Below are 20,600 nucleotides of genomic sequence, written 5' to 3' on the forward strand. Positions count from 1 at the left end.
CAGTTTAGAACAAAGCCAATCTGTTACTGCCACCCCTCTCTGTTTGGTTTCCTCCGCTGGGAGCAAAAGATTGGAAAGGTTTGATCCATAGCTGCTGATCTGATTAACAAAGACATCTATAAAGAGCTGCTTGGTGGTTTGGCTGTGTACTTTAACAATGGTAAATAACAATTGCTGAAAGAGAAAACTACTTTAATTGTATTCTGGCATTCACATAATCATTGGTGGAGAAAAGAAATGCAAGTAGAGTAGAGTTTCAAATGACTAGATGTAGAGTCACAACAATACAGATAATCTGTGTCAGTTTAGAGAGGCAAAACATGTTGGAGGTCATTTCGAAGTTGTTTTACCTTGTCTTTACACTGTTATAATATCTGCACTTTATATATACTCTAAACATATTTGTGTGTGTAGGGGTGGAGATGTCTTAGCCCTGGCAGAATATGCTCAGGCGGTCTCCAATAACACCCTTTGGCAGGTCGTGGTGTGATTAATCATTTCACCTGACCCCACAGGGCAAATACAAGGATTTATTAGACTGCTAATAGTTTATTTAAGCATATTATTCTGAATGATTTAACCATTTAAATTCACTGGTCAGATACAATAATGTATCAGGCAGCCCTAACATTGGCTTCCTTATTAAAACATTCTCTCTAGTGAGTTTTATTTGTTAAAGCATCTGTTTCCATTCAGCTTGTTGCATTGTAATTGTGCATACGCAGTTAAACCACACTCGCAGTGTGCCAAATTTCACAGAGGACACAGACTATTTAAGAAAAACCTGTTCAAGAAAGCCTGAATGTTTGTCAATAGACCAGGTAACGAAACATTATTTTTGTGATGTAATTTTTGAATGGATAAACGTTCCTCCCATATAAACTGCACTAATAGCAAAGTTATGGGTCAAACACCAATAGTAGTTTTGATTTGAAAAGTGGGCTTGACTTAGGTCTACTAAAACACTCAAGACAGGAAAGGCAACGCATTTAGACACATTTTTCAAAAACTACATTCCAACGTCCTTGTGTGGACACATTGAGTGGCCATAGATTTCAGAAACACTGAGTCAAAGCTCATTTTAGTCCTGCTAACATTACTTCTGGTAAACTATGTGACATCTGAGCGGCCATGTTGCAGAAAAGTTTAACTCTCTGTTCACCTTGTTCCCCCGAATGAATGTGTTCCTCTAACCTACCACAAGAATATATACATTTCAAGTCAGCTTTACGTAAACTACAACATAAAAACACTTTTGTGGCTGTGTTTAATGCCTTAACGGGCTGTAAAGGAGTCTACTCACTGGGACTATTTTCGGCAGGTATTCGTGTCCAAATATCAACACTGAAACGTGTGGTTCTAACTTAAACGCAGTTTCTTCTCAGTTGAAAGAAATATCCGCTTCCTCTTTTCGCCGTGTTGAAATAATAATATCCCGTTATTTATTTCCTTAAAGAGCCATGTTTCACACCCTCCTCTGCTTCAGCTGCTGTACCGGTGGCTGCTGCCGTGATGCAGTGTACTATTTTTGAAAGAAAAGTCACTCCTCTCTTCGGTCCGTCCTGCCCCCTCCCCACCCCGGTGACAGTGAGCGGTGTGTGCCGCTGACACACAACCGGCTAATTACGGATTCTACATTAAATAATACACTTTTAATGTAGTTTCACTGCCACTCACTTATTTTTCATGGCGAAAAGATGGCGTATAAATCGTTCACATTATCCGTTGCTTTAACCGGTACAATTTACAACGGTTCACGTTCTCTCTTGAACGTCATTCCAACCGTTACTTTTTTTGCTATGCTAATTAAACACTTGCTAGCATGCTAACTGGAAGTTGGAGCTATTAGAGCTAATCAAGCACAATTGTGGATATTTTACATTAAGTTCAGTGGTGGAAAGTAACTAAGAAGTCTAAATACTCTCAAATATTGTAGCCTGACGTTTTTACATATATAATCACACTTAAAATAGTAGTGAAAAGTACATCCGAAAGTTACATTTAGAATGGAAGCCATAAACAGCATGGCCAAAGTGTTTCTGTAAGAAAAAGATCATTTAATTAGTGTTCTTAAGAGCATGAGTTATATATCACATTTCATAACAAATGTTGTTTCCCAAAATAACAGGGTTCAAACATTTTAGCATCTTCCTTTCATGAAAAGTTAGGCTACTTTTATTTGTTTTCTTGAGATCATGAGTTTTCTATTTAATTATCTCAAAATTACAAATGCACTTTTCCCCGACATAACAGCATGATTTACTCAAGATGTGGATATAATTACATAATTGATTTGAGATCACAAGAAAACATTGTTTCATAAGTAAAACCTCAATTGTCCCAGTCCCATATTTTGTTATAGACTATAAACTATAAACTAGAGGTTTCATCTCCTATAGTCATTTTTTACTATACTGCTTTAATTAATGGGCTACCTTAAGATCAAAGTTATAAAATATAATTTACAAATACATTCTGATTTATTATCATGGATAGGATAGGACATAGCCTATGCATCCCTTGGTGAAATTCACAAGCCAGCAGCATGGACAAATCAAATCCTAGACAACATTGAAGAAATGTACGCATTAATACATAATTAACTCAACAATAATATGCTCTATTCTATAAGTGACTAGATTTGACAATAATGCCACTCAACCTCTCTCTCTTCCTCTTTTTATTGTATTGGACAAACCTTCATTCCCCAGACGTTGTGAAATTCACCAGCCCAGTGTGATTCAACAACACACACAGTGGACTCTACAGGGTTTTCGTATTGAAAAGAAAAACATTGACCATTTTCTATAGGCCAAGTAATTTATACAATCATTTACTGGACAGTTTCCCAAACAGACAAGTGCAAAGCCTTGAGCATATAATCATAGTTTAGCATTATATGAAACGTATCTACTGGATATCAGGCAATATAGATGATGTAGATAAATTAACACATTTGCCAAATTATTACTCTGATACATTAGAGATGTTTAAATTCTCCTCTAAAATCCATATTAATGACATTTAAAACATATCTAACCGAAAATGTTGGAGACAGGAATCAAGATTTTTGGAAAACAGTCAATGTACCATCTTAACCTCAATAACATCAACAAAACACAGAGTGCATGGCAACACAATACTTTAACACGCAACTGGACTTTCCTTCCTTGTGTAAATCTGACCAAAAGAAAGGGAACTCCCAACCTGCGTCAGGTTTTCATAGGATCAATGCAATGCAAGACAGAAGTTACGCAAACATTAGGAGATAAAAGCGCTGCCAACAGAATTCTCTGCAGAATGGAGCTCTGATTTTTACATTGCAGCACTGGGGCATTATTTGATCTATTAACTCTACTTTTTCAAACAGTCTGAGGATGTGGACACTGGGTCTTCAGGTGGTCGTCATCTGTGTTTTCCTTCAGGTATGTAAACATGTAACATACAACATACCATTCAAATTACACTTTTTTTATACTGAACATGTAGAAAACATCTACATTTTAAGACAACAAGTGTTTGTGTAGCCCTTCGTGATGTCACTAAATATGTTAAACTATTAACTCTTTCATTAGAAAAGGCAACACAACAGGACGTTATAATATGTTTTAAAAATGTATTGCTTTTGTGCATTATCTATTTGTATATATTTAACTGCTCCAAAAGTAAAATATGTATGTTGTCTATTACTAATACTCACTAAATTCTATGCATGTTTTAATTTTTTGGAACCTGTTCAAATTTGACTTCAAACACAAAATATTTCTAACCAACACAACACGAAATAAATCTTTGTTTACATTTAAACATTAATTAGTAACTGATCCATTAGGGTGTAGCTCAGGGGTAAATGGGCGTATATCAATCAGAGGGTCAGTGATTCGATCCCTCCTGCAGTCAATGTGTTGCTCCCGTAAGGCATGTCTAAAGCATCAACTAAATGACATCTAATTTAAATGTTTTAATGTCCCCTCAGGTGCCAGGCTGTTTTCCATCATGCCTCATTATTGGCTCTGTAGCTAACTGTGGCTCCAAGAACCTGCGCTGGGTCCCTCCTCTTCCTCCTCACATCACCCACCTGTTCCTGGAGATGAACCACATCTCTGAGATGAACTCCTCCTCCCTGTCGGGGCTGGAGCAGTTGCAGGAGCTGGACCTCGGACGGCAGTATGTGCCACTTGTGATCAGAAACAACTCCTTCAGCGGTCAAAGCCGACTGAGGAAGCTGGTGCTCGGGTTCAACATCGGCCTTCAGCTGGAACCTCAGGCTTTTATTGGACTGTCCGGTCTGCAGAATCTCCACCTGGATTACTGCTCACTTCAAGACACCATCCTGAAGGAGAACTTTCTGGAGCCACTGTCATCCTTACAGTCTCTTGACCTGTTTGGTAACCAGATAAAGACTCTCCAGCCTGCAATGTTCTTCGCAAACATGACTCATTTGAACGTTTTTAATCTAAAATTGAACAAAATTGACAGAATATGTGAGTCTGATCTGGTTGGTTTCCAGGGGAAGAACTTTGAGTTTCTCAACTTGGGCTCTGTTCACCTTAAGGCTATGTTAAATGAACGTTTTAACTGGCAGAAATGTGGGAATCCTTTCAGAGGAATGTCCTTTCAGACACTCGATCTGTCCAACAACGGGTTCAGTGTTGGTAAATCTAAGCATTTCTTCTCAGCCATTAAGGGAACTAAGATCTCCCACCTCATTATGTCAGGACACATGGGTAAAGGGTTTTCCTTCAATAACCTCCCTGATCCAGACCGGAGCACGTTTCAAGGACTAAATGAGAGCTCAATCCGCACTTTGGATCTGTCTAAAAACAGGATATTTGCATTGCAACAGGGGGTTTTTAGTCCACTGAAAGAAGTCACAATCATTGACGTTTCCCAAAACAGAGTGAATCAGATACACAGAAATGCCTTTGAAGGTCTTCAGGGAAATGTAAAAATGCTCAACCTGTCACACAACCTACTGGGGGAAATCCACTCTCACACTTTTGCTTCTCTGACAAACCTGGAAGTGTTAGACTTGTCTTACAACCACATTGGTGCTCTTGGTTATGGCGCATTTAGTGGCCTTCCCAAATTAAAAGCACTGTATCTAACAGGAAACTCATTGCGTGACCTCGGCTTCCCTGCGTCCCTCCCTAGTTTAGATTACCTCCTGTTGAAAGACAATAAACTGACGTCAATGAGCAGTATTGCACGATTATCCGGTAATGTCATGCATCTGAACATTCAGGACAACAGATTAACAAACCTTGGGGATGTTCACATGTTGTTTACTCAGTTAAAGCGCCTGAAGCATCTTCTCTACGGAGGAAACACAATCAGGAGGTGCATGCTCAGTGGACGAGCTTCAGCAATTGGTTTAAACGAAGTCCAAGTTCTGGATCTTTACAGCAGCTCCCTGCAGGCTGTCTGGTCTCAGGGGAGATGCTTGAACTTGTTTGACAATCTTGGACATATGATTGGTGTCGACTTGAGACTCAACGCGCTGAAGTCTCTTCCTCAAGGCATTTTTAAGGGCCTCACATCAGTAGTGGAGATAGATCTCTCCTCCAACAGCTTGACTTATCTCCACAATGATGTCTTACCCAAAAGTCTCAAAATACTCAACCTCTCCAACAACTTTGTAGCCTCCCCGGACTCCACTGCTTTCCGCTTTCTCAGCTTCCTCGACTTAAATATGAACAGATTTCACTGCGATTCAAACCTGAAGAGCTTCCTGAATTGGCTGAACAAGACCAACGTGACCTTCCTGAGTCCTGTTGAGGATCTCAGGTGTGAATATCCTTCTGGTTTCTATAAAGTTCCTCTGTTAGATTACTCCACTCAGGTCACACAGCAGTAAAAGCAACAGTGAACAAGTATGAACATCAAGTGCCATGTAATGTTCATTTGAGTTTATCACATGGTGTTTTCTCTTGAATGTAATTTTGAATGAAAAGTTTGTTAAATCCATTTTATTAATCACCTCCGTGTAGACCATATCATACATTTGTATATTAAAATGTCTAATTTTATATGATTTTGTAAAATGAAATCAATGTGTTGCTTAATCTACTGCAACAACGCATTTCTAACAGATGTACTTTATAAAAAACTTTTTATTTGATTAGGTACTTTTGAAGGTATCCTTACTTCCTTTTGCATTTGTAGTCACCAAATCACCGCTCAAGCATGTGACCATCAAAAATCAATACAAAGTAGTTCTTTTTTAAAATATTTTTACAGTATAAAAGTAATTTGTTACAACTAAAAGTAATGCATTTAAAGCTGTGTTAAAGTACCACCATTTTTACTTTGACTTAAAGTAGCCTAACTGTAAATGACGTAACGAAGTTGCCTTAATTAAAAGGAGTAACAAGGTTAATGTCATAGTTCAATTGGATAAATGAATACTTTATTTCATGTTATTTATAATCGTTAAATATGGCATGATTTAATACAGTTTGTTTTACATCTTGGGCCGATATGCGTATGTGTTTCTTGTGCCTAGGAACTAATGTTTGTTCATGTGCTGGTACTGCGTGTTTTGCTGTTAAACTGTACAACTCCATGTGGGTTGACGTCTTTTTGAAGCTCTGCTGAGGTCTGTGATAAAGTTTAGTGTGACGGGAGGTCTGTGACGAAGTTATGCAGAAAAGGAACTAAATTAATCTCCTTTCACGACAAGCGGCCAACGAGGTATTTGTTTTGTGTTTTCATTTTCTTGTTTTCATTCATATGTGTAGCACAATATGCTAATGTGTTTGGCTATGTATGCGTGTCATTTCGGTGTTGTAGTTCTCACGGCGTAACGGAAGAGGGAAGGCTACAGGATGAAAACTCCCAAGAAATAAACGCCCGTTTTAAAGAACCGACCTGTGTCTGTGTCGTGAAAAGAGCTACACTAACAAAAAAGAAGCCTAATAATCATGTAAAATAGCTGTTAAAAACACAAAACAAAAATAATGTAATATTAATGTGTTTATCAGTGTAATGTTGCAGCTTGTAAAGGTGAGGACATTTTTGTGCTGTGTGGCTTAATCAATAGTAATCGTCTGAATAATAATGATCATTATCATCATATAAAAGTGCATTCCCATCATTATACCAACAGAGGGAGCTGCAGAACAAGCCTCCAAGCTTTTCGGTTTACCCCCTTGCGACTGCTCCAACATTTAAACACAGTCACCAGCTTTCTGTTGAACCAGCAGCAGCAGACATTCATTCATCATTTACCATTTAGAGTCGGCATTATTTTGTACAGTGATAGTAGTTCATGTGATGCTGTAGCTGTGTGACCTGAATTAAATATGCTGTCTACCCTAATTCATGGCAGCCCACAATCTGTACAATAAGGAGGATTTTAACTATAACAGCACCCACTGTAAACAGAGGTTTAAGGAACAAAGTAAGATGAACACAGATGTGTTTATACATTTTCATACCAAACAACGATCATCATTAGTTCATTAGGGAATGGGTTTTCAGCCCACTGTAACTCAAGATACTGTATTTTTGTCATTAAATACTTCATGTACTGTGTTTTACTGCAGTAAATGTGCTCATATCGTGACATTAAGTGGTTTATTTGTTTGTCTGAGTTAGTTTACATGAGCAGGCTATTTGGATATCTTATTTTCAGTCCAATGGAATGTCAGTGAAAGCTTCGATAATACAATTATAACTGGCAACTATGGTCAATACTTCTTTCCCAGTAGATTTACTGTATTTTATTTTTATGGATGAAATTGGCTTTTAGCTGGTACAGCAGCTGCATCATAAGTTATGAAGATGTTTCCTCCTCTTACAGCAGAGGGCAGAACTCACACACATAGTAACCACAGACTGTTGGCCTCAATGCTGCATTCAAATAAACAACTATACATTTTTAAAACTATGCCAACCAGACTTTTCCCAGCTGGGTTAAGTGTGCCGTCTCACATAGATACATTATAGAAACATAGCCATTAATTCATAAAAAAGGGAGCAGAATAAGCATTAGATGATGGATGCATATTAAAAGTCTAACTGGTGCTAAGGAGAGTTATGTAATTAGGGAATTACCAAAAATAGTGTTTTGTTCAGTGTCAGTGAGATGTTCTTGATGAATAACAACACCAGTTTTCTTATGTTAATATCCAGGAGAGGGTTCTGTGTTCTAATTTGTTCTAATTGTACCTGTAAATAGAGAACAAGCTATATTTAATCTTTATCCTGGGATGTTAACTTGGAGTGTGGCTGAATTGAAAATGTGTCCCATTAAAGCTGCTCTCTGCTCATAAAATATTAAATATGGGGAGGGAGGGTGAAGAAGAGCGGAGAACACTAAGACTCTGATGGCATGAGTGCATTTATAGACCTGTGTGTGTGTGTGTGTGTGTGTGTGTGTGTGTGTGTGTGTGTCACCTGTGAGTCATCACCAGACCTGACTATGTGATATGTGACGCTCATAAATCCCTGTGTTCGTCTCGAAGACTGTCTGTGTGTTTCAGACTACTTTGAAACTAGTAAAACACCTGAAAACGGACTGACTGGAGGTATATTTTATATTGAATACTAGAGATTTTTCACCTCAACCCCTAAGTCCAAACTTGAACACTGTCAAATAATAGGCTGAATAGTTTCTCCCTCACACACCTGCCTGAAACGCCTCCATTGGACTCCTTTGTTTGCTTCTGTAACATAGTGACATCACTATATAACACTTGTGCTTCTATTGGCTAGCGCTCCAACACAGATAGACCGAGGGGAGGGTTGACCAATCACAACAGAGCCGGCCAGCTAACCAATCAGAGCAGACTGGGCTCTGGTTTCAGACAGAGGGTGAAAAGAGGTGCTGCAGCACAGGCATGAGAAGAATAAAGAGCTTTTTGAACATTAAAGCATGGAGACATGTCACAGTAGAGACACAAAGTACAAATATGAACCTGAAAATGTGCATAATATGTCTTCTTTAAATATTATTTCATAGGTGTATCTGGTCTGTGGTGTCGTTTTAAAGTGATTTTGGAAATGTAGCATGTTATTTAGATCACAGCAAGAACAGCTTCTGCTTCAATGAAACGAACGGAGCTTCAAAAACAACATAATAACATAAATGAACTGTTTAAACACGATTGATGGAACAGCAGGCGCCTGTGACAACATCTTTATTTGATTTTCTTTCTTTTTTCGTCACCATGTTATACATACATATAGATACAGCCCCCTCCCCCCATCCATCGCAACATTTTACACTGGCAGGTTACCATGGAAACAGGCTCCGTATCCACCTCCTCCACAGTCACTTCCTGATTGTATTCGGATCCCTGCGGACATCCTCCCCCATAGCGTCACACACACACACACACACACACACACACACACACACACACACACACACACACACACACACACACACACACACACACACACACACACACACAGGAAATGTACATGAATGATTTTACAGACTAATATGGCAAAATCTTTATAAATTAGCAAATATTTGAGGCAACACCAACACAGACTGGAAAATAGCTGTTTGTTTTCTTAATCATTCAACCGAATTACATTCATCCTTGTTTCACTGTCTTCCTCTATAATTTAGATCATATTTCATGGATATTTTGAGGCAGACTGTTGCATTATACACAGGGGAAATAAACACAGCAGATATATATTTAAAAGGAGCCATTTTCAGTAACAACAATGTATCACATGTTACATTGGATACCATCGTTTTAGTCCCTTTTCTGAAGAGAACCTAATGTAAACGTGGCCCTCATAATGCTTCCAAATCCAATTAATTCTACAATATATCTTCAATTTGTGTTGAATCTTTCACTTCATTACAGTTGCATGTATTATACATATTTCCATGGAGCCTCAGAGCATTTTCTTTTTTTTAACTAACAAACTGGGTCAAAGATGTGCCCAGTAACCAATGACTAAACACACAATCCTCAGTGTGCATCCATACATGTTTGAGACAGTGAGGGAAGCAGGTTAACACAGATTTAAAATCCACTGAAAACCAAATCTAACCCCTATACGCCCTAATTGTGTTTATATTTGGTCATTTTAACTGTGTATGATGAGAGAAAGTGTCAATAAACCCTCTTCAGAAACAATATTTTAAGCCAAAAGGTCAAAGAGGTTCTGGCTCTAGCTTCTCATATATGAAAATGTTCTATTTTATATCAAATTATTTGGGTTTTGAACCCCATGGTCAAACAAAATAAGTCACATTGTGCTCTGGGAACGTGTGATAAACATATTTTACTGCAACAACAATTTGTAGTAAATGTTGTGTACCTTTAAAATACTCCAACACTGACATATCTGCAGATTTCTGACACATTATTAGCTGTTATCAATCATATCATATACGTTTGGGTCATGAAACATTGTGCACACAAAGAGGGACGATGCCAAGTATAACATACTGTAAAATGAATGCTTAAAAAACAAGACAAATCAGCAGCATTGATAATAAATGTTGTTTATATACACTCTTAAAGGGCTGCTCTGTGCTCTCAGGGGGTTCAGCTGATACTGGATCTGTGGCATGAATAAAACAGTGATGATTAGTCCGCCTCGCCCCCCCACTGTCTGCTGCTCTTAACCTCCAGTAAAGAACCCAATGACACTAAACTGTACACACCTGCCTGCAGACTGCGGTCTAACAAACTCAATACCCGCTGCACTGGAGGCCCAACATCAACATTTACATATCTCCATCTTCATTATCATTATACAAGTTTAGTTGACTGATATCAGATGATCACATGATTAAGACTCTAAAACGTGAAAAAAAGCTAGTAAATTGCCCGTCAGTTAACACTTTGTCTTCATCAAACTACCGTTCCTGTGATTTTAGGCTCGATTAGTACCTTAGTGATGTTACTGTGGTTATTGACTTACTTAACTGATCTTAAAGAGGTACACATTTTACCTGATGGACTTTTATGAATACAAATCCAAGTCAAGTGTTTTTTTAGAGTGTGACAACCTCACATTATTCAATTGTAATCATTATTTTAAGGCTTTGTTTTTAAGATCAGAGAGTGGAGGACACACAGAGGAATAATGAGAGAAGCTGTGTTAACGGTCATCGCAGCAGCTCATCGGACCAACAAATACACACATCACACCAATATTTTCTACTTTTCTTCTTCCATTTCTTATCCAACTGTCCCCACTTTTACACAGAAAACAGACGAAGCCTGCCCCGAACCCCCCCCCCCCCCCCCCAAATACATGAAATATTTACACTTATATCTTACAGGCGATTCAAGCAGTTTGTGAGCCCTCAGATCAGTATACAGTTAAAGCACACACACACACTGGCAATCATACAGCCCTGTACACACACACACACACGCACGCACGCACACACACACACACACACACACACACACTGAGCTGTTTTAAAGGATGATCCGAGGCTCGAACATGCTCGAACATGCAAAGGAAGAGAGGTTTTGGTGGGTCTTTACATCCGTAGAACAGCAGGAAGTGACGTTTTAAAGAGTTTCTGAAGTTCATTAGGTCATTTAGTTTCTTGTCCTGTAGTTTATCGCCTCCTTTTTAACGTATCCTTACATGTAATTTAGTTTATCACCCCTCAGGTGTGTCCCAGAAGTCTTTTAAAGGATCACTGGCCAACATTTTATAGAGAAAAAGAAGAAAGAAGAAGTGGAGGAATTGAATAAATAACAATAAAATAAATCCTCTCCACTAAAGCTTTACTGCGCCGTCATCGGTGTGGCAGTGTGACACGCCGCCAAGGAGACATTAGAAGAAGAGGAAGTGATGGATTTTGGAGTCTGGCACCTGCAAAAAACAAGAAAGAAGAAGTAGAAATTAAAAATGTAAATGTATGATGTATATATATGCCTTTTCCTATAGTCTAGACACAGGTTAATTACCATTATTAAGCAACATTGAGATTACAGGCTGCAGAGTTAATGAGAGATAAACCATGAGATTAGGACCACCCACAGAGGGAGCAGCTGATCCTCAATAATCCCATTTAGAGATGCATTGACTCTAAACCCATTGCACTAGTCAGATACAGGCCAGTAAAAGCACGTTTTGCACATATATATTTCTTTAAATCTATACTATAAATCATAATGGTTGATTTTCATAATAAATAGATTGAATATATCAAAACAAATATTGGTTTTAAGGTGAAAAACATCATATTTAATCAGTTGTATACAACAGACTGATGCCAGGACAAAGTCAATTTCATTGAACAAAAAATGCTGACGGTATACTGGCAGATTTTCATCTAGTTACATAACCACAATGATGGGAAATCATATTTTTATATTATTGTGATCATGAAATGTAAGGTGCGGGACATTTTACAGTTAAACAATTAAGTCAGAATATTAATTCATCCTTTATTTTAACTAAATAATTAGTAGAAAAACTATTCAAGAATAAATTCCTACGCACCAAGAAACACAATTAACAGACGCTTATGAAAATGTGGGGTATGCATATATGGGTGTATGTGTATATGTGTGTATGTATGTGTACGTACATGTTTGTATATATATATGTATGTATATGTTTATGTATGTGTACGTACATGTTTGTATATATATATATAAATGTGTGTGTGTAAGTAGATGCATGTGTACATTTGTCATTTCAAACAACCCCTATATACTTTTCGTTTTTATTTTATTTCACCAATTTCGTTCAGTATTTAATTTGTCATTTTCGGGTCTCTAGAAATATATGATATGCAAAACTGTATTTTAATAAAAATGTGACCCCAAATAAATAAAGAATAAAAAAAGAAAATGTGAGGTAAGGCGATATTAGATGATGTAATGCTAATATCAGGTTCAGGCTCACCAGGAGCGGGACTTGCGGACGCCGCCCTCCTTGGTGGGCGATCCGTCCAGAGAGGGGCTTTGGTTCGGCTCAGAGTCTGTGGATCGGTCCAGAGAGGCGGTGTTCGGAGGAGTCATGTCCAGCTCCAGAAACATGATGTTCTCAGCCTGAAAACACATGTTCATTTGTTAATTCATAATGTCTCTATCACATCAAACACAAGCCTGTAATTCTCTTTTTTTAGGGACTATCACATACTGCATACTGTGGTGCCAGATTTAACTTCTAATCCCTTCTGTTTAGTTTAAATATTTCAAGTTGAATTAGATTTTTTATATTATTATTTCTTTCTGCTCAATGCTTATAACCTATCATTCTTTGTTCATAGTTTTTAACAGAGATTAAAAACCCTGTATAATAATCATTATCACCTAATTAACAAAACCTGTTATATTATAGTGTAAATGTGTTATGATAATGTAAAAAACATATTCTTAGTCATTGTGAAAAAAGTACTTCAAGGTCATTATGCACCTTGTGGTTTAAAAAGTGAATGAATGAAAGGGATATTCCACTTTAAAAATCCCCTACTTTTGAGGTAAATTAATATAATTTTTAAAGAATAGCAAACATTCAGGGGTTGTTATTTCCATAATCGGAAGGTCGATATTTAGTAAAGTTTTCCTTTTTATTAATTTCATCAACACAACAACAGTGTTAGGTCGTCTCTTCTAGTACTCCTGATCAGAAATATCCATAATACACTACAGAACAACACACACACACACACACACACACACACACACACACACTCACACACACACACACACTCACACACACACACACACACACACACACACACACACACACACACACACACACACACACACACACACACACACCATGTATACATCACTTCAGGGGACATGACATTGACTTACATGCGTTTCCTGGAGACTTATCCTAACCTTAACCATAACCAACACATGCCTAACCCTAACCAAGTCTTCACCCTAAAAGTAATGATTCCCCTCACGTGACTGTGTATACAGATGTAGGTCCCCACAAGGATGGTAATGCTAGGCCACACACACACACACAGACAGACAGACAGACAGACAGACAGACAGACAGACAGACAGACAGACAGACAGACAGACAGACAGACAGACAGACAGACAGACAGACAGACAGACACACACACACACACACACACACACACACACACACTTACCCTGTATCTGGAGTGAGGTCCCATCGCTATGGCAACCCTGGCGTACTGGCTGATTGGTCGTTTGTATCCGACTGCAGATGCCGGCCTCTTCTTCATCTGCAAGGATTTACTGAATAGAAGAAGAAGAGACGGGAAGCGATCAATGAGAAATCAATGTTGCAAGAGGCCAAAATGCATCTTCAAGAAGCTCCTCTTCAAAAGAAAAGCATCTCTCTTTCTCTCCAGTTGTGAATTTAACAACATCGACAGTTAACAAGTCTGTTTCTAATGCAATAGCTTTGGGGGATGACCGGAAAGGAACCACAGAAGAAGAGCGAGTGATACAGGAAGTGCATTAATAAGTAAAAGTAAAAGTTGCATTAATAAATTGTACAAAATGTGTCTTTTCTTATGGATATTTCTGATCTTTAGAAAGAGCAGGAGTACTAGACGGGACTACCTAACATCTGAAATTTGTGTGAGTGACAATGTGCGTGCCTTCTATGATGATGCACTCTCTCAGTCACAGGTGAATGAGGTTGACTGTGACAGTAGCTGCCCATTGTGCCAGCCTTTTGAGAGTGACCATTCCACTCTTAATGAACGATAAGTTGTTGAATGTTTTTACACAGAAATATTGTTATATTAATTCAATGGATTTATAGTATGTAGTCAACTACATGAATGTAACATGGCAAAGATGAATGTAAGAGGAATGTGATGTTGGAATGTCTGTGGTCTAATGTGATATTGTTGTTCATGTTTTGTTCATGATGGCATTTTCCTCACATGTAATGTTTTATTGTTGTAATGAATGTGTAGCATTAACAAGATGACCCGTTAAATACATTTTGGGGGCGATGACTGATGTATTTTTGGTACAGTGCCCATATATAAGATTAGTATTGACCAAGTTCAGAGGTTTTCATATGTAGGTCAACTTACTTACTGTTATGTATGTTTGCACAGTTTCAATATGAAAAATAACTTTTATATTGATGCAATGGATTTATTGCATTTTGGGGAAAAAATTATCCGTTTTTTAAATAAATCTTTGAAAATCGAAATCTGGATTTGAATTTGTATTGTTATTATAACCTCAATATGCTATGTGAAAGTTTGAAACAGAAAATAGTGGTTTTCACTTGCCACTTTTCTTGGTAAAGAAAACACATTTTTACTCAAATTAATCAAAATGGATTTATAGCGTTTTGGAACCAAACTGTCCGTTGGTGTTCGGATCAGGTTCAAACCCCACTGCAGTCAGCATGTCGTTGTCTCCCTAAGACACTTCCCCCCAAATTGCTCCCGTGGGGATTGTCCACAGTATTGAGTATGTAAGTCACTTTGGATAAAAGCGTCTAACAAGTGACATGTAATATATATATAAGCATTTCGTTTTACAACAACTGACATAAAACCCAATTTCCCCGGGATAAAAGTATTTCTGATCTGATTTCAAAATGTACTTCATAAAATGTCACCACTGGACATAGAGGGCAAGCAGGTCAAAAGGTTGTGACCCCTGACTGAAATGAAACACATTTCTGAGTTCATTCTTTCCACCTGATGGCCCAGATGGGAGTAACATCCCGACTCTCTGACCTTTCTGCGGGAACCAGAGGCTGAAACTTCCACTGGTCCTCCTCGGTGTCGAAGTTCAGTCGGCTCATGATCTTATTCTTCTCCTCCGGAGGGATGAAGTTCTCGATGATCAGATACCTACAGAGGGTTAGTTTGATGAAAAAAAGGCTTATCGTTAAGTCTGAAGTTCTGCAGACTGTCTGAATTGTGCACTTTTACAAACATTACTAGAGAAAAAGGCTCCAATTTAAGATTATTTTCATTATTGATTCAAATGAAAATCATTTGGTTTTAAAAAGGTAAGAAAATGTCAATCCAAGTTCAGCTCCAAACTCAAATGGCCATGTATAAGATTTAAATATAACTGTATTAAATCATTAATTATCAAAAGAGTTTCAATATAAATAATAATCTATGTTGGGGAATAATTTGTTTAGGTATTCGACCTTTGACACAGTTCATAATTTTCTCCTCTCACTGTCTCTTTCCCACGGCCTTGGGTATTTCTGCTATCTCTCTTAAGGAGGAGCAGCTTGGGCTCATTGTTGATGCCAGCTTATGACCGAGCACAATCCGCCATGAGATAGTTTACTGTTCAGGGACATCTGGATGCCCTTCTTTTTAGGAACGTAGGTTCCCTGGCGCACATTATTTTCTATGGACGACAGCAGTTAGATTCAGGGTCCATATTGTTTCGTCTCGCTGATAAAGAATGTTGATTATTACACTCTGAACTAGTTAAAACCTCGAACTACGGAAGAGTACTTCAGAATTGATTGTGGCATCTCAACCCTGTGGTCAACTCGTGGCTCGTGACATGTCTTGTGAATTCTCCGGCCGAAGCTCCAAATAAACCGTCAGTGTTTGCCATCAAAGCTCCAGCTCTCCTCGTGTCTCTCTGAGTCCTGACTCCAATTGCTTCAGAAGTTTCCCCACAATCTATATATATTTTTTACTTTCGCCGGATAATCAATTAGATGTCTAATCATTGCAGCTCTACAAGACAATCTACAGATGAAATGTGATGCAAAAATGTTTTTCAAAAAAGGAGTTGTTGCACAATTTCATATTGAAATGACAATATTTTGTTCCCACTTTTAGCCATCAACATCATGTTACACTAGCACAAATCTGTATGACCTTCCTTTAAAGGGGATCTATGATGCAAAATGCACTTTTTGATGTCTTTTATACATAAATGTGTCCCCGGTGTGTCAGGGAACTCACGCAGCGTCAGAAAATAAAACCCTCTCTCTTTTCCTCCATACCCAAATCACTAAAAACGGGGCTACAACGGAGCTGATCCAGATTTGCATCCGATATGACGTAATATCTGAAATGTGGACCCACGGCCCAATCAGAAACGTTGCTATCAGAAACAATGCCCGACTGTTTTGGACGTAATATGGTCGGTGTTCACATTAGCATCGCTAACACTCAGAGCTAACCTGTACTGGAGAGCATGTGTGTGAAGAAGCAGGAAATAGAAAGGAACTCACCTTGTGGTATAACCGGCAAGAGAGAAAGCCTTTGAGCTCCAAACTGAGAGAATCCTTGATAATCCATGATATGGCGTTTCATCACCGCAGAATCTGCCGGTAGAATCTCCCGCATGAGCTCAGACCCCTCCTTTTATTTTTTTTATTTTCTTAAAGCTTTATCCCCCAAATCAGCACTTTTGAAACAGGAAGTGAAATAGAGGGATGTGAGGCATGGCTAGAATGGGTGATCTGTTTGGTATTTGGAGCAAAACACTTTAGACATGTTTTTTATATATTTGTATATATCTGAGACCTATGCTATTGCCTGATGATAGGTGACCTTTAAATCAGATAAAATATCCATATTTTTCACAGTAACTTGTCATATTTTTATTGTATTTTTCTACATTATATTCATTTTCCTTTTATAAAAAAAAAATATAATTTCATAGTATAATTTTGTATAGATAGACATATAGATTACTTTTCTTTTTTTAAGTATTATTTTTATACTTATTTGTATTCTCATACTATGTTTATTTGTTATCCATGGTTTGTGTACTTGGCAATACATCAGATTCTGTGTTTGCAGTATGTCATCTCTATGAAACATGCACATTTCGGACGTGTTTGCAGAACCATGCCGGCATATTTGCTGACTCTGCTGACTCTGTGCTGTTTGTGTTTCAGACTCACTTGAACTTGAGCTCTCTGGTGAGCTCGTTCTGGGTTTGCTCCAGCTCCTGCCGGCTCCTCACGTGCTCGTCGTTCACGTCCTGGATCTCCGCTTTAATGCACTGAAGCTTGGCATACAGCTATGAGAAAGGAAGGGGAAAGAAAGAGGGTGAGGAGGAGGGGGAGAGATGTCGCTGAGGAACTGTAGCTTGGTTGCCTGTAGCAACAGCACTGGAGGCACTGGTGTCTGGAGAGATGGGCAGCCAATGGGAGCGAGGCAACATGGCCGCCCTCCATCTCTCCTCCTCCTCTTTCCTCCTCTGTTCATGCTTTGAGTGAACAGGCTTTGAACAAGTAGGCTAATCCTGAGTGTAGTTAGTTAGCTGAGAGATGACTCTGCAAGTGTTCATCTCTGAGGAGAATCTGATCTGTGAGAAGCAGCTGGTAGTTAACTTGGGTTGTGACAGCTTCATTTTTTAGAAAAGAAAACACTTAAGAATTGCATTTAATATTAAAATCATTTTTGAGATTTTGAAAAGTATTAAAATGTGGACCATGCAAACAATTCCAGTGCACAAGGACATGATGCTTGAAACTCAAGAGGTACGTCTCGGATGGATTACAAGGTGTTTTGTTGATTATTTCCTTGCATTCACATTCTACCTCTTGTTTCTGAGAAACTGTCCAAGCATTACATGTGAGATGGTGATTCGCAGTCTTTTATATAAAAGATTCATGGAACTAAAGCTTGAATTAAACGTAACACAAAGGCTTACTTAGCCACAGGCCCGTTAGAGATACTGACGGCAGGTAAATAAACACTGCAAAACTAGACAGAAGTATCGTTTTATGCATTAAAGGTGGGGGAGGTAATTTTGGAGAAACCAGCTCGAGTGCACTAGAATTTGAAAATACACAGCCGGAACAAATCTGCAACTCCTTCCTTACAGAGCCCCTCCTCCAACACACACAAACGCGCACATGACCAATGAGGGCACGAGATAAGTTTGTGCACAGATGGAAGGCTGACAGGCAGGTAGGCCATCCAGTTACTTTAGCCACGGCTAAAATGATTGGTCGTGCTTTTTACAGCGCCACGGCTTCCACAGATGACATTTTATATGGATTTTTTGTCAAAGCACTTAAGATATTCATTGCTATCGGGATGTTAAGAGCATTCCATGGAATATAACAATAAGTGTATCTCGAGCCGGTTTCTCAAACTTACCTACCCCACATTTAAGTGAGTTTATATTATTTCGTTTACTTTGTAAAATAGAGCACTGATAGGGAAGTTCAGTCTGTTTCATGACTGCATTTCCTTTCCTTAAAACCTCACCAGAACAAGAAATCTACTGAAGTCAGAGGAGCGATATGATTAAATTGAAGCTAATTTTACAACTGCTGTCTGCAGCACTCTCATACAAAAATGGAACAACTAAACACATGGTTGTCCTCAATAGTGACTTAGATGTAAAAACAGAGAAATAATTGGATTTAGGTTAAAACATACCAAAAGTACCCTTTAAAAAAGTTCTTTCTGACAATTATGAACCACTCTGTTGTAATTTAGCAGTAAAAAGAGCCGTCTGAGCTCTTAAATTACAGCGTGATTAATCTTAATCCTCAGAGAGACGACACCATGCTCAGGAGAAGGTAACGTCAGGGCATCAGGAGAGCAAGGATCATCACAGGGTCATTAATCACATTGGCATCCACACACACACACACACTTGGGGTTAGTCCTGCTGGCCGTGCAACGGAGTAGGAAGCAAGAAGGGGAGGGTTTGTTGTTTCATGGATGGCACTGAGGCAGGTCCTGAGCAACTTGACAAAAACGGATTGAGAAGGTTAGCATGAGAGGTGTGAAGAGGCCCGAGATAGAGCGTTACGGAGGGGGGGGGGGGGAGGTCCGGCAGAGAGGAGGGGACGGCAGGACAAACCTTCAGGTACTATTTAAGTGTGTGTCCGAACGCAGGCAGGAGGTCATTAGGATCCAGGTCAGGGGTCAAATAGGGGTGAAGAGGGATATACGGACATTAGGAACAAAGAGAAAGGTGTGTGCATGTAAGACAGATATCTGGATGTCTTCTGGCTGTGAAAGTGTGTATTTGCAGCTTAAATTAGAATGTATGTGCAATTGTGTATACTTTTATAAATTGTATAAGCATGCAGTGTCTGCGCACCTTCTTGAGCTTCTTGGTCTTGGCCTCCACCTCCTGCTGCAGAGAGGTGAACGTCTCTCTGAGCTCCACCGTCTCCTCGTCCTGCACCAACATCTGCTGCTGGATCTCCCTCTCACTGCTCGACTGGAAACATCAATTAACACGTTACATTTCTGTTAGCATTATTTTTTTCCCTTGCATTACACAGGTTAAACCTTTCTTTAAAGTAGTGCTGTTGAAAACTGTGAGTGAACTCTGTGGGACTGATACAGGTATTCTGGTTCTGATGTGTTTGTGCTTTATAAACACACTCAGGTTTACCTGCTCAGCAATCTCATGCCTCTTCATCTCCAGCATCTTCTGCTGCTCGTTGGTGTGATCCATGATGTTCTTCCCACCGACAAGCAGCTTGCTCTCCATTGCCTGAGGAAAACAAAATAATATTTGTAGTTTTAGGAACAAATACCTTATGTGGTCCTTTTAGCTTCAAAGAAAAGGGTTGAGTGTTGTTCTTGAGGTCAAACTAAGTTCATTTGGACATCAACAGTTGAGTCCTTGTGGGGGTTGTGTGTGTGTGTGTGTGGTGTGTGTGTGTGTGTGTGTGTGTGTGTGTGTGTGTGTGTGTGTGTGTGTGTGTGTGTGTGTGTGTGT

General features: G+C 38.8%; 2 protein-coding genes across 4 annotated transcripts in view; one reads left to right on the forward strand and one right to left on the reverse strand.

Annotated features, from left to right (window-relative positions):
* Nucleotides 1–3,307: 3,307 nt before the first annotated feature.
* Nucleotides 3,308–7,560, forward strand: LOC117532795 (toll-like receptor 5). 2 transcript variants are annotated; one of them, XR_004566924.1, is made up of 3 exons: nt 3,308–3,425; nt 3,977–6,693; nt 6,793–7,560. XR_004566924.1 is itself a non-coding variant. In XM_034196289.1 (2 exons), the coding sequence occupies exons 1-2, from the start codon at nt 3,378–3,380 to the stop codon at nt 5,855–5,857; spliced, it is 1,929 nt and encodes a 642-aa protein (XP_034052180.1). In that variant the 5' UTR covers nt 3,308–3,377; the 3' UTR covers nt 5,858–6,866. The 2 variants fall into 2 exon arrangements, 1 of the variants encoding a protein (XP_034052180.1); XM_034196289.1 differs by having other exon boundaries at nt 3,977–6,866.
* Nucleotides 7,561–9,127: 1,567 nt separating this feature from the next.
* The window catches only part of LOC117532796 (kinesin-like protein KIF3C), a 25,874-nt gene continuing 14,401 nt past the window's right edge, over nt 9,128–20,600 (reverse strand). The window contains exons 2-9 of one of the 2 annotated variants that reach the window (XM_034196290.1): nt 20,271–20,372; nt 19,971–20,093; nt 19,728–19,736; nt 17,806–17,924; nt 15,650–15,766; nt 14,066–14,174; nt 12,853–12,998; nt 9,128–11,811 (exon numbers count right to left, since the gene is read on the reverse strand). In XM_034196290.1, coding sequence (XP_034052181.1) covers nt 11,724–11,811; nt 12,853–12,998; nt 14,066–14,174; nt 15,650–15,766; nt 17,806–17,924; nt 19,728–19,736; nt 19,971–20,093; nt 20,271–20,372 — 813 coding nt within the window. In that variant the 3' untranslated portion in view covers nt 9,128–11,723. The remainder of the gene's footprint in view (nt 11,812–12,852; nt 12,999–14,065; nt 14,175–15,649; nt 15,767–17,805; nt 17,925–19,727; nt 19,737–19,970; nt 20,094–20,270; nt 20,373–20,600) is intronic. The other variant, XM_034196292.1, reaches the window with a different exon arrangement.

Source organism: Gymnodraco acuticeps, unplaced genomic scaffold (genome assembly GCF_902827175.1).
Source record: "Gymnodraco acuticeps unplaced genomic scaffold, fGymAcu1.1, whole genome shotgun sequence".
Taxonomy (NCBI): domain Eukaryota; kingdom Metazoa; phylum Chordata; class Actinopteri; order Perciformes; family Bathydraconidae; genus Gymnodraco; species Gymnodraco acuticeps.